The 12,916-nt window shown below is 35.3% G+C and overlaps 1 protein-coding gene across 5 annotated transcripts in view; it reads left to right on the top strand.

Moving 5' to 3' along the window:
* The window catches only part of ATM (ATM serine/threonine kinase), a 122,810-nt gene that overhangs the window by 8,754 nt on the left and 101,140 nt on the right, over positions 1–12,916 (top strand). For all 5 annotated transcript variants that reach the window (XR_011166799.1, XM_069080497.1, XM_069080494.1 and 2 more), the window contains exons 5-9: positions 2,246–2,410; positions 5,710–5,875; positions 8,403–8,641; positions 11,468–11,631; positions 12,354–12,523. Coding sequence is in view for 4 of the 5 variants with exons in the window: in XM_069080497.1 (XP_068936598.1) it covers positions 2,246–2,410; positions 5,710–5,875; positions 8,403–8,641; positions 11,468–11,631; positions 12,354–12,523 (904 nt within the window). In the remaining variant the exon portion in view is untranslated. The remainder of the gene's footprint in view (positions 1–2,245; positions 2,411–5,709; positions 5,876–8,402; positions 8,642–11,467; positions 11,632–12,353; positions 12,524–12,916) is intronic.

Genomic DNA, 12,916 nt, shown 5'->3' with positions numbered 1-12,916 from the left:
CTAACTTTATCTGATGAAATACTACCTGTTCTTTCAGACATAGCTAAGGGGTGCAGCAAGTAGAGTGCTGTACCAAGAGCCAGGAAGACATGAGTTCAAATTCTGCCTCATCTGCTTAATGGCTGTGTGACCCTGGGGAAGTCACTTAACCTTTGCCTCAGTTACCTCATCTGTGTAATGGCGGTTATAATAGTCCCTACCTCCTAGGGTGTTATGAAGATAAAATGAGATAATATTTATAAAGTGCTTTATAAATCTTGAAGTAGAGTATAAATGCTGGTTATTATCATTTATTTATTATTATGATTATTCCTCTTTCTCTATGAAGCCTTTCCAATTAGAAATAAATGTTCTTTTTTTACTTGAACTTTGCTTTGTACTCTGTACCTCTTCTATGCATTTATTTTTTTACCATGTTATGTACAGCTCCCCAATAACAACAATAATAACAGTGATAATTTATGTAGTTTCTGTGGTTTGCAAAACGACTTACAGATGTCTCATTCAACCCTCAAAACCCCTTGGAAGGTAGATGCTGTTATCCCCATTTTACAAAGGAGGAAACTAAAGCAGACAGTTTTATTATTTGCTTAAGATCATACAGCTAATAAGTAAGTGGCTGAGGCAGGATTTGAACATAGGTCTTTCTGACTCCAGATCCACACTCCATCCACTGTGCCACTAGCTTCTCTTATTAGACTGTAAGCCCTGTGAGAGAATAGTACAAGGGTTGGAATAGCATTTGGGGATAGGATAGCTCCTCTTGGGCTCCAGCACAGGTTTTTGTATAAACTAGAGACTTAATAATGCTTGTTGAGGCTTGCAAATATCCAATAATAAGGTGACATATGAGCCATATGCTGGAACAGTAGAATTAAAATGACCTTGTTTAGAGAGAAATCTGGAATTATGCCCAAAGAGTTAAAAGACTGTGGATACTCTTTGACCCAGCAGTACCACTATTAGGTCTCTTTCCAAGGTGATCCAGTGAAAAGGAAAAGAACCTATCTGTTCTAAAATATAGCAACTCTCTTTGTGGTAGCAAAGAACTGGAAATTGAGAGGATGTCCACTAATTAGGAAATGGCTAAAGAAGTTGTGGTATATGATTGTTATGCAATACTACTGTGATGTAAGAGTGATGAGCTGGTCAATTTTAGAAAATCATGGAAAGAATTGCATGAAATAATGAAAAGTGAAATGAGCAGAACCAAGAGAATGATGTATATGGTAACAGCAATATGATTCCAAGAATAATTGTGAACAGCCAAATTATTTTGAGTTTATAAATACTCAAATCAGCTACAAAGGACCTATGAAGGCAGATGCTGTCTACTTTTGGAGAAAGAACTGATAAATAGAAGTATGCGTAGTATAGTTTTTACATATACTTATAAATCTGAGTCAAATACTGACCTTCTCTAGAGCAAGATGGGGACGGAGGAAGAAATATGGAATTTAAGCCATAACAAAAAAAGAACCCAAATATAACATTATTTTAAAAATGCATTGAAATCTCAGTAATTGCTCTTCATTCCAGTTAGTCCACCTGAGTGGAAAGTATGAAATTATAGAAGAATGTAATGGAAGTACAGTTTTGTTGTTATTCAGTTTTAACTACTAAAACACTATATTCTTTATAGAAGTTCTTTCATGGATAGATAGCATTTACTTGTGTTTAAAATATTTATTTGCATGTGCACAAATGCTAAATATTTAATAATGATAACAGTATATAAGACTTTAAAGATTGCAAAGACTTATGTTTTTTAATTTCATCTTAGAATAACTTTTGGAACTAGTGTTACTATAACTCCCATTTTACAGATGAGGAAACTGAGGCACAAAGAGGTTTGTTTTGCCTAAAATTGCTGAACTAGTTAAGTGTTTGAGGCAAGATTCAAAATCAGGTCTTCCTAAGTCCAAGTTTCTGTACTGTACACATTTTATTTTTTTTGTAGGTTAAGTATTCTCTTTGCAAGCTTGGTTGTACTATTAAACTTAGTTATTAAATCCTTTCTTTATAGATCAATTTCAGCCCATCCTAGGGAATAGTTATCACACATTTTTAATTATTTGAGCTGAAATCTAATGAATGTTTGCTACCTATTTCTTAATTAGGATTATGGTCAAAGGAATTTTTAAAAATGAAATCCTTTAAACTGTTGCTTTTATGTAATATTGCTAATTTATTTTGTAAAGATTCATCATATTTTCATTGCTGTTCTTCTGTTCTTCTTTACCAGGAGCCCCCAGATTGAAATGTCAAGAGCTTCTAAATTACATCATGGATGCAGTGAAGGATTCCTCCCATGGAGCTAGTTATGGAGCTGATTATAGTAATATATTGCTTAAGGACATTCTTTCAGTAAGGAAATACTGGTGTGAAATATCTCAGCATCATTGGTCAGGTATTTCCCTTCTGGTTTGTTGTTTGTAAGTTTTTTGTTGTTGAGTCACTTTGATGAAATAAGTAACGCAGCAGCCAGTATTCTTGACTTGTCACATTTCTCCTCTTTTATTTTTTAATATTTCATGTAACTGATTTTTTTAAAAAAAATTTGACATAGGCTTAACATATTAGGCTCTTTCTGTGCTCTTGGAATCAATGTACCTGTAGTTTAATTGCCTATTAGATTTTGAATTTGCTATATTCATCCATGTCCAGTTAAGAAAAGAAATGTGCCAATTTTTTAGTCAAGTTAAACATTTAGTGAACTCTAGCTTTATATCTTATATAATAGGTAAATGAGAAATGTAACCTTCCTAAATGTGCTTTTGTGATGAATGTAAAATTCTACATTCAGAACAAGAGCACTTAACCTCCAAGCTGTCTGTAAAGAGATTCTGTTATTTCTCTTTGAGGTAGAAGACTTCATAATAGCCTCACGTTCGTGTTACACTTTCTATAGGACTAGATCTGTTGCAGTAGGAAAAAAACAAAACTCTGATTTTGGACACCATAGATATGGGTTTGATTCCTGCCTCCATTTCTTGGCTTCAGGTTCCTGATTTGTAAAATAAAGGGTTGGATTGGATATCCTTTAAGGTTTCTTTTATCTCTTAATCTGTGATTCTAAGGCTGTACCTAAAGTCTTTACAATTTTGATGGTAGAATGCTCAGGTGGTGTCAGCTTTTAGAGGCTTGGAAGTAATAGCATTTCTGTATCTTAGTCTCTGCCTGTTCTATAGATATTTTTAGGTCTCAACTCTTTACTTGACAGTATCTTCCTGTTATTACCTGTTGCTCCGTTTTTCCTAATCATAGAAAAGATGAAGGAAAGCCATCAAATCTTAGAAACTCTCCTTTCATACCTTTCTGTTTCTTTCTAAGCAGGAGTAAAGTCACTCCTACCTACCGTTTCTCTACTTTCAACAAGGAATCTTTATTTTACAATTTCTTTTCCATTTGCTAAGTGTTCCAAGTTAGTAAAGACTAAGCTTGGACTTTCTTGCCAACTTTTAACCAGTTAAGTTTCTTTTTTAAGTATTTGATTTGTGGAAATGAATGCTATCTTAACTAACTCAGTAAATAGCTCCTTAAGTACAATTTACTGCTCCTTCTACAACTATTAAAACAGAAAGTTGTAATCATGTTTCTGAAAGGAGGCGAAGTACTGTAGTATAAAGGGTCAAATAGCAGCCTTTCATCCTGCCTGGTGTGGCACAAGCCAGGTTAAAATGTAATTGGAAAATCTTTCACAAACTAACTAAGAATATAATAAAACGAATATAATGTTGGTATATAATTTTCTAAGTCAATATGTAGCTTCAGGGATCCTTATGGACAGTTTAGTGTCCCATTTAAGTTTTGGTACCATTGCTGTTGTGGACAAAGCAGTGAGTTCTGGGTACTCTGCTACCCACAGTCCAGAAATAGGTAGATTTAAAGTGACAAGAGATCTTACAGACCATCAAAGTCAGACTCCTCAGTTTATAGATGAGGAAACCGGGGCCCCAAGAAGATAGGCAGCTTGCCCAGGGCCACACAGTAAGTGGCACAGGCAAGATTAACTCTTAATTTTTTAATCCCTATTTTGTTTTTAAATTCAGACCTCTTTTTTTTTTTATTATTAGTGTAGGGTTTAGAGAGTTGCCTGGAGCACTCAGAAATTAAGTGATTTGCCTGGGGTCACACTGCTAGTATTTGTCTGGAGTGAATAAACTTAGTCTTGTCTCCAAGGTCAGCTCTATCTCTTGCTGTATTATGGCCTCTACCATGAACTTAGGCAACATATTTTTTTCTTTTTAACTCAGTTCCTTAATATGGAGCATTGGTATTCTATTACCTGCTTCTGTCTCTTTTATAGGAATCAATGTTGTTCAAATAAATAATACATATGAAAATAGAATTCTGTGAAAAGGAAGGTAAGACTGCCAAATAGAGATTAATTTTCTGCTTCAATCACCATCTCTTAGATGGCCTGTTATGTGCCTGAGTATATTTATTTTTCCCTTTGATGACATAAAAATTTGTGGGTTTCCTGGTCATTTATACATAAAGAAGACTCACTTACTTTATTTATTGATTTATATGTAAGGAAGAATGACATATATATTCTTTTTCTTTTAAAAAAATACATTTTTATTGATTTATTTTTATATTGCCTACATTTCTCAGTGTATTCTCCCTTTACTGTTCCAGAGAGCCAGCTTTTATAACAAATTAAAGAAAATAATAAAAAAGAAAATAAAAAGATTCTGCAGAATTAATACAGTGACAAAGTTTGACACTCTGTGTAGGGTGCTGCACCTATAGTTCCCTCTTATCTGCAAAGAATGTGAGGGAGATGTGTTCAATTGTTTTTTCTGTGGTGTTGTGCTTGATCATTATAGTTGTATAACATTTGGTTTTTATTCTTTTATTGTTATAGTATATTGAATGTTTTGTTGTTGTATATTGTTTTCTTTGTTCTGCATACTTCTTTTCATATAAATCTTTCTATATGAATATGTTCACCATTTCTTACCAAAGAGTACGTTCAGGTACCATAGCTTATTTAGATACTCCCTAAATAATGAGCATCTGTTTTGTTTCCAGTTCTCTGCTGCTTTGAAAAAAGTGCTACTGTAAATTTTTTGGTTTCTGTGGGGCTTTTCTTTTTGTCATTGACCCTCTTGGTGTATATGCCTAGAGGTGGGTTCTCTAATTCCAAGAACGTGGGCATTTTAATAACGTTTTTAATATAATTCCAAATTACTTTCTAGAATGATTGGATCAGTTCACAACTCTACCATCAGTGCATCAGTTTGCCTGTCTTTCCATGGCTATTCTACCATTGACTAGTCCCATATATCAGTAAATTATTTTAAAAAACAAGTGTCATTCAGTTTCTGTAGAAGATGTGGTCTTTTTTGGTATCTGAAATCTTAAACCATTAAACCCCAATTTCCTGGTTTTTGAGCTCTCATGAATGAAAAGCAATTTTTTGTATCTATATTCAATTCAACAAGTGTTTGTTGAGTACCGTGTGCATAATTTTTTTCACTGACTTTTTTAATAAAAACATTAGAACAGTATTGTTATAGGTGAATGCTTTAATTATAACATATACTTTACAAAATTATTTTCTATAGTATCTATATTTTGCTAGTGGAGCATTTTGATTTATTTAAAACATTTAATGTTCTAAATTAAAAGAAATGCCTTAAAATGACTGAAAAGAAATTAGTAACTAATTTTGATCTATTTTTTCCTTTTTTTTTTTAGAACTTCTGGCCCTATATTGTACATTGTATCTCAAGCCATCTAAAGACATTAATAGAGTTTTAGTGGCTAGAATAATTCAAACTGTAACCAGAGGATGCTGTTCCCAGACGGATGGAGTAAATTTAAAGTTTTTTGAATTTTTTTCAAAGGCTATGCAGTGTGCAAGGTACTTTTTAGTGATTTTGGTATTTAAACTATTAATTTATTTGCCTTAAATGCAGATCTGACCATGTGACTCCCCTTCTTAGTAAACTCTATCCCTTCCTGTTGCTTCTAGATTGAAATATAAATTCCTCTCTTTGACTTTATTTAAAAGGCTTTCACAGCCTTGCTCTGACTTGTCTCTGCAGCCTCATTGTCATTATTTCCCCTCCTGCACCCTGTGATCCATCCAAACTGTGCTTCTTCTTCCTCCCTCACAGCCTAGCTTCTCTGTTCTCCTTGCCTTGGCTCTTGCTGTCTGTCCTCCATCTTTGAATGTACTCCCTCCCTCCTCACTTCTTCCACCTGTAAGATGAAACTTAAGCACCAGCTTGAAGCATGAAACCTTTCCCAGGGCTCTCCTTGTCATACTACCTTGTAGTAAACCCTTTAGTCTTTGTTTCTATTGACTTTCTTTACATTTATGCTCTGTACACTTACATACTTCTTGTCTCCCCCATTTTATCCTTGTGTGTAGTTATTATATTTATATCCACAACACAGTACAGTGTCTCACACATAGTAGGTGCTTGATAATTGCCTAATAATTGACTGATTCTTAACCAGGCCCTTTCCTACCTTTCCTTTATGTTTATACTTTATTCCCCTCCACATATTTTGTGATTTTGCCACGCTGCTGTGCTTGCTGTTCTTTGCGTGTAGCATCTAATTCCCTTCTCAATGCCTTTGCACTGACTGTCCCTCATTCCTGGGCTATTTTTTTCTCACTTCTGCCACTTGGTGTTCCTGGATTCTTGTGAGCCTTAGATATGATTTTACCTTTTGAGAGAGACCTTACCTGATTCCTTCCCATCCCTAAGTGCCATCCCCTCTGAGGCTACCTCTCATTTATTCTTTGTATATTTTGTACATACCTAGTTCTTTACATTTTGTCTTTTCTATTCAAATGTGAATTCCTTGAGACCAGGCACTATTTTTAATCTTTCTTTTTATGCTCAGTGCTTTGCACAGTGCTTGGCACATGGGAATTGATTAATAAATAATTTTAGATTAATTTAATTTTTTTCATTTGAAAAATTAATCTAGATTAAGAAAGATCTTGTGTTATATTCAGTAAGTTAAAAAGTTATCTTTTGATAGTATGGACTCATAGTCTGAGAGCCAAATTGAAGAGGCAGTGGGGTTTACTATAGATTCTCAATTAGGTTGCAATATTTAGGAGCTGACTTCAGTGCTGGGGAAGTGCTTTCCCTTTGGGAGATAAGAATTCCACTTGCAGTAATCAATCAGAAGGCATTTATTAAGCACCTGTGTGTTAGGCACTTTTCTGAGACTTTGGAGACAACTGAAGTGGTTTCTGCCCTTGAGGAACTTCAAATCCAGCAGAGGGAGAAGACATGTTAACTTGTGAGTGTACATAGAAAGAATACCATCCCTATAGATACAGATAATTATAGCAGGATGGCATGAGCAGCTTCAGTAGTCTGGAAAACCTTCACATAGAAGGTGGCACTTAAGTTTATTGAGCAGAGAATAATGCAGTCAGATCCATACTCTGGGAAAATCCCTTCATTGACTGTAGGTGGATTTGGAATGGGGCAAGACTTGATTGAGAAGATTAGAAGGCTTTTGCTATATAGTCTAGGAGAGAGATGATGAGGACCTGAACTAATGTGATGGCTGTGTTGGGTAGAGAGAATGAAATGGATGTGAGAGATGTTGCAGAGGTAAAAAAGCAAGATTTGGAAATTGATTTGGATATGTGGGGTGAGGGAGAGTGAAGTTTCAAATGTAGGTGAATGGAAGGATGGTGGTACCCTCAACACAAACTGGCAGAAGTCACAAAGTTTTTGCTTTTTACAGCCTAGTGGTAGATACTGTGGACTATATAAACAAGTGTAAGATACAGATCTTACCCTCAAGTAGCTCAGTGTAGTTGGACAAATTAGACTCGACATACCCAACAGCAGATAATGAAAGACAGAATGATCAAGTTCAAATTAGCATGGAAGAAACTATAAATGAAACAGGAATGAGGGTGATACTGGACAAAAGTAGTTATCAGGAAAAAAATCGAGTTTATGTGAAATGCTTTGGAAATCGAAGTATTTAATGTATGTAAAATATAAGTGGTTAGCTATAACTAGGCATTATTTTGGCTAAGTAAAAGCTAAGAGGAGTGAGCCCTTTGTGTCCATAAATGAACCGTTTCTTATTGGTATACAGAACCATTTGGACACATGGGCTTCTCCTATAATTTTTCATTAATCAGCAAGCATTTATTAAATGCTTCCTATGTACTGGGCACTGTGAGGCATTGGGGCTGCAAAGACACAAAATGAAACAGTCCCTGCCCATGGGCAGCTTATTTTCTTCTTAAGCTGAGACATTAACAATATTGAAATAAATGTTATTGGGCATTTCCATCTTTGTGTAATTTCTTAATTGTCTTCAAGTTGATTGTATAAATAGCAAAACCCCATATGTTTTTCTTTTGTATAGTTACTAGTGCTTGATTTCTTGTGTTGCAGGCAGGATAAAAGCTCTGCAGGTTTGAATCATATTCTGGCTGCCCTTAATATCTTTCTCAGGGTCTTTGCTGTAAATTTTCGTGTACAAGTTTGTAAATTAGGAGAAGAAATCCTTCCTACTGTGCTTTACATATGGTCTCAACAAAGACCAAATGATTCTTTGAAGGATGTAATTATTGAATTATTTCATCTGCAAGTTCGTGTTCATCACCCAAAAGGAGCTAAAACCCAAGAAAAAGGTATAAGAATAATCTTCTGTTGTTATTGTTTTTAATTTACTTATTCATTAAACTAGATCTAATTAAGTCTGATTCAGATAGAGACTATAACCTTTTCCAATTTCTCAGTAATAGGTATTGCCACATTGAGGGCGCCTCTGAGGATTGGATTACTAAGATTAATGCTGATGCCAACATGTGTCCCTAACTTCTTTCATCTGAGTGATATTTATCAATGGTTTTTTTGTTAGAATTGTAAGGTTTCGTTTGGTATTTTATCATCTCATTAATAGACATTAATAAATGTCTACTGTGTACCTAGCATAGTGCTAGATACTATAAGGACATAATAAGTAAAAAATACTGTACCCATAAAGTCTGGTTGCAAAAATACAAATAACAGATGTGAAAGAATTAAAGAAGAATAAGAGACAATATATAATTAAATGTTAAATAGTGTATAATGTACTATAAATGCTAATAATTCAATGAAGGGAGAGATTACAGACTTCTTATACAAGGTAGAACCTGGGTGATATCTAGAATGATATTTAACTAGAAAGATATTTAACATTTGGATAGACAAAAAAAAGAAAGGGCATGAGCAAATCCATAGTAGTGGGCTTTGGCGGGACTGGTATTGAGTGGTAGGTTCATATTTTGAAGAAGTAGGAGTTAAAAAGTTGACCAGGTTAAGCAGAGCTAAATTGCAGAGGGCTTTGAAAGCTACACAGAGTAATTGACAGTACATAAGCAAAGGTAAGATATTAAAGATTCTTAATCAGGGGAGTGACTTGGCAAAAGCTGATACTTTAAGTTCTATTAAAGTTCTGTGTCTGGCTTGGAAAGATGGACCAAAGGTAACAACTGAGATGTGAAATGATGAGAGTCTGGGTGGAAATAATGGGAATATTCTGTAGGTAAAAATTGATGGCAGAGAGACAGAGCTAAGATGGTGGAATAGCAGAAAATAATATGGTGAACTCTACCCCAAAATCTCCAAAGAGATCAAGAAAAAAGATATACTAGGGGTCGGGAACCTGTGGCCTTGAGGTCACGCATGGCCCTCTATATCCTTAAGTGCAGTCCTATCACTGAATCCAAATTTCACAGAACAGATCCTCTTAATAAAAGAATTTGTTTTGTACAACTTGGACTCAATCAAAAGGTGCTAAGGCCTAACGACCTAAAAGGCCACATGTGGCCTTGAGGCCTCAGGTTCCCCACCCCCGTACTCGACCTAGTCCTAATGGGGAAATAAAAGGAAAAAAAGTCACAGTTAATTATTTTTCCATCCCACTTTGTCATAGGAAGATAGAAAGAGAAATCTGTGGACACTGAGGAAGGGGTCTGACCAGGAGCAGTTGTATGCTGTGCTCCATGCCCAGAGAGAGGCTGGGTGCCATAGCAAGAGGAGGTCTCAGATGCTTATCTAGTCACTGCAGTAGAAATAGCTGCCATTTACAGCTTTGTTGCCCATACCCAGTTCCAGATCACAGATCCAGGGTGGACTAAGGAGAGGCAGGGGTAGTGACAATTGTTACCCTTAGGCAGTGTACTGAGAGTAGAGCAAGTTCAGAAGCAAGGGGTTGCAGTGTGGTTTAGACTCTAGGAGCAGAGTGGGGCCTCAGTTCCAGCTTCTATCCCAGTCTGAAGTCTGTAGAGGAATAACCTGGTCAGATTCTCAGACCAAAGGGGAGGGAGCCTACACTTACATCATTCTCAACCAGCAGAACTGCTATCTGGCTTACAGGAACTGAGTCCAGCAGCAAATCTGATGTTGTTCAGAACCATAATCAGGTTGGGATCCGAAGACCAAGAGGGCAGTAGTCAGAGTTTGCTTTGAATCAGACTGTTTTGGAACCCCTTTAAGCTGACAGGTTCTAAGCCAGGGCTGACCTTCCAATCTTGGAAGAACATAAGCCTTAATACCCAAAAAACAGAGAAACCAGCCCAGACTGTCTCTCTAGTACTGCTCAGAGCCTGACCCTAACATAAAAAAAAATAAGAATTGACTGAGTACCTACTATAAGCCAGGTACTATGCTAAGGACTTTACAAATATTATCTCATTTGGTGCTCTTAACCTTGGGAGGTAGGTGCTATTATCCCCATTTTAATAGTGGAGGAAACTGGGGCAGACAGTCAATAAGTGACTTGCCCAGGGTCACATAACCAGTACATATTTCAGGTTAGATTTGAACTCAGGTTTTCCTGATTCCAGGTCAAGTGCTTTGTGCACTATGGCACCACCTAACTTCTACCTTCAGACATTAAGTCTGAAGTCAGAAAATGGGCTAGAAAAATGAGCAAACAAACAGAAAACTCACTATAAAAACTTATTGGTTGATATCTCAAGCCCAAGTAACCCGTGGAGTTTTAAGCCTAGGAAACTAGGATATAGTACCATTGATTCACCTCAGTTCAACAACCATGTATTGAGTTCCTGCTGTGACCAGGCACTATAGTAAGTGCTAGGGATACAAAGGGAGCTGTTGCTGGAAATTGATTGAGGTGTTGAGGAAGGTAATGACTTTAAGATTGGACATGTTGAGGTGACAAAAGTATATCCAGGAAATAATCATTTGGAAGTAGATAGCATTTATATAATGTTTTTAAGGTTTGCAAAACAGTTTACAAATATCTCATTTCATCCTCACAACAACTCTGAGAGACAGGTGACAGAAAAGTCAAGGTTGGAAATGAAGATGTCAGAATCTATTTCTCTATGAATATAACAACATAGATACACACACACATACACACATAAAATGATACCTTTTTAGTTGTTGTGCAGTTGAAAATTGGAACTAAGTAGAAGCTATATTTTTTGTATTTTTGTCAATAGGAGCTTATGAATCAGCAAAATGGCAAAGTATCTTATACAACTTATATGATCTACTGTTGAATGAGATAAGTCATATAGGAAGCAGAGGAAAATATTCTTCTGGATGTCGAAATATTGCTGTCAAGGAAAATTTGGTTGAATTAATGGTAGATGTTTGTCACCAGGTATAGTAGCTCTTACTATATGTACCTTTTTTGTCCATAATGTTCTCTGTTAATTTTCCACTGTATTTTCACCTGTTTTCTTGTGAGAAAGAGACATAAAATTATTCTCAATGTGTTGTTTCATGTTTCTTCACTTATTCAGCATGTTTTGAATAGCTGAAATTTTCTTTATGATAACTTCTTTCTGAATGTTCATTAGGTAGTGATTCCAGGCTATTCCTTTCTCAGTTCAGCTCAATAAACAGTTTGAGGGTCTCCTGTTGTCATTTACACTATACTATTTTCCAAGAATATAGTCTGTAGGAGATAAGGTATTTAACTGCTTTCCACATAGAAGTCTTTATTAAAAACTTGGGTCAGCATACTGTGAAGAAGTGTTAACTGCTATTAAGGATTTTCTTGATTTTAAAAAATTATTCCTTGAAAAACTTTGGCATTTTGTTCTATTAGATAGATCTTATTTTCTGTTAATTAAATATTCTTTGGATAGTTTCCAGCGTAGTAAAAGTGTCAGATTAAAAATGTTTCTCCCTTTTTCAAGATTACTATATGTTTGAAGTATCATAATTAAGTGTTTACTCATAGCCCATGACTTCTGTTTTTCCTTCATTTGAGAGGTGTTGTTTATTTTTTTATAAACTTCAGTTTATTAGCTAGTTTTGTCTAAAAGCTGATGTGAAGAAAAAGTCCATTCTCTTTGTGTGACTTTTCATTTGAAACAGGTCTTCGGTGAAGATGCCAGAGTCCTAGAAATCTCTCAGTCTTATACTACTTCACCAAGAGATTTTTGTAGTGGCAGTACACCAAGCAAAAGGAGAAAAATAGAATTAGGCTGGGAAGTTATTAAATATTACCTTCAAAAGTCACAGAACGATTTTGACCTTGTGCCATGGTAAAGTATCTTAATGCTTTTTTCTTGTGCACTGTTTTCTTTAGTCCTATGTTTGGTATAAAATAGTTGTATTTGAAGGACTAGCCTGATTTCTACAAAATTGCTTTAAAATGTCAGATTGAGCAGTTATAGTCTTGCTGCAAAAGAAAGAACTTTTCAGTCTACAATACCTAATTTTTTTTTGTTGTTTGTAAACTAATTTATTAGCTCTGCAAACTCAACATAACAAATTGTTGAATGCAGTGATATTCTGTCTTTGCTTCTTAGAGGAGGTTTTTAGGCTATGTGTGTAATTTTTTTTATAGTTACCCTTTTAATCTTAATAATAATAATAGCTAGCATTTATATAGCACCTACTGTGTACTGACTAGACCCTGTGCTAAAGTGCTTTTA

Source organism: Petaurus breviceps, unplaced genomic scaffold (genome assembly GCF_028583685.1).
Source record: "Petaurus breviceps papuanus isolate PSGF00001 unplaced genomic scaffold, PetGlider_PUasm1.0 91133, whole genome shotgun sequence".
In the NCBI taxonomy this organism is placed as follows: Eukaryota; Metazoa; Chordata; class Mammalia; order Diprotodontia; family Petauridae; genus Petaurus; species Petaurus breviceps.
The sequence above is the reverse complement of the archived record's forward strand: the minus strand, read 5'-3'. Positions and strand labels throughout refer to the sequence as shown.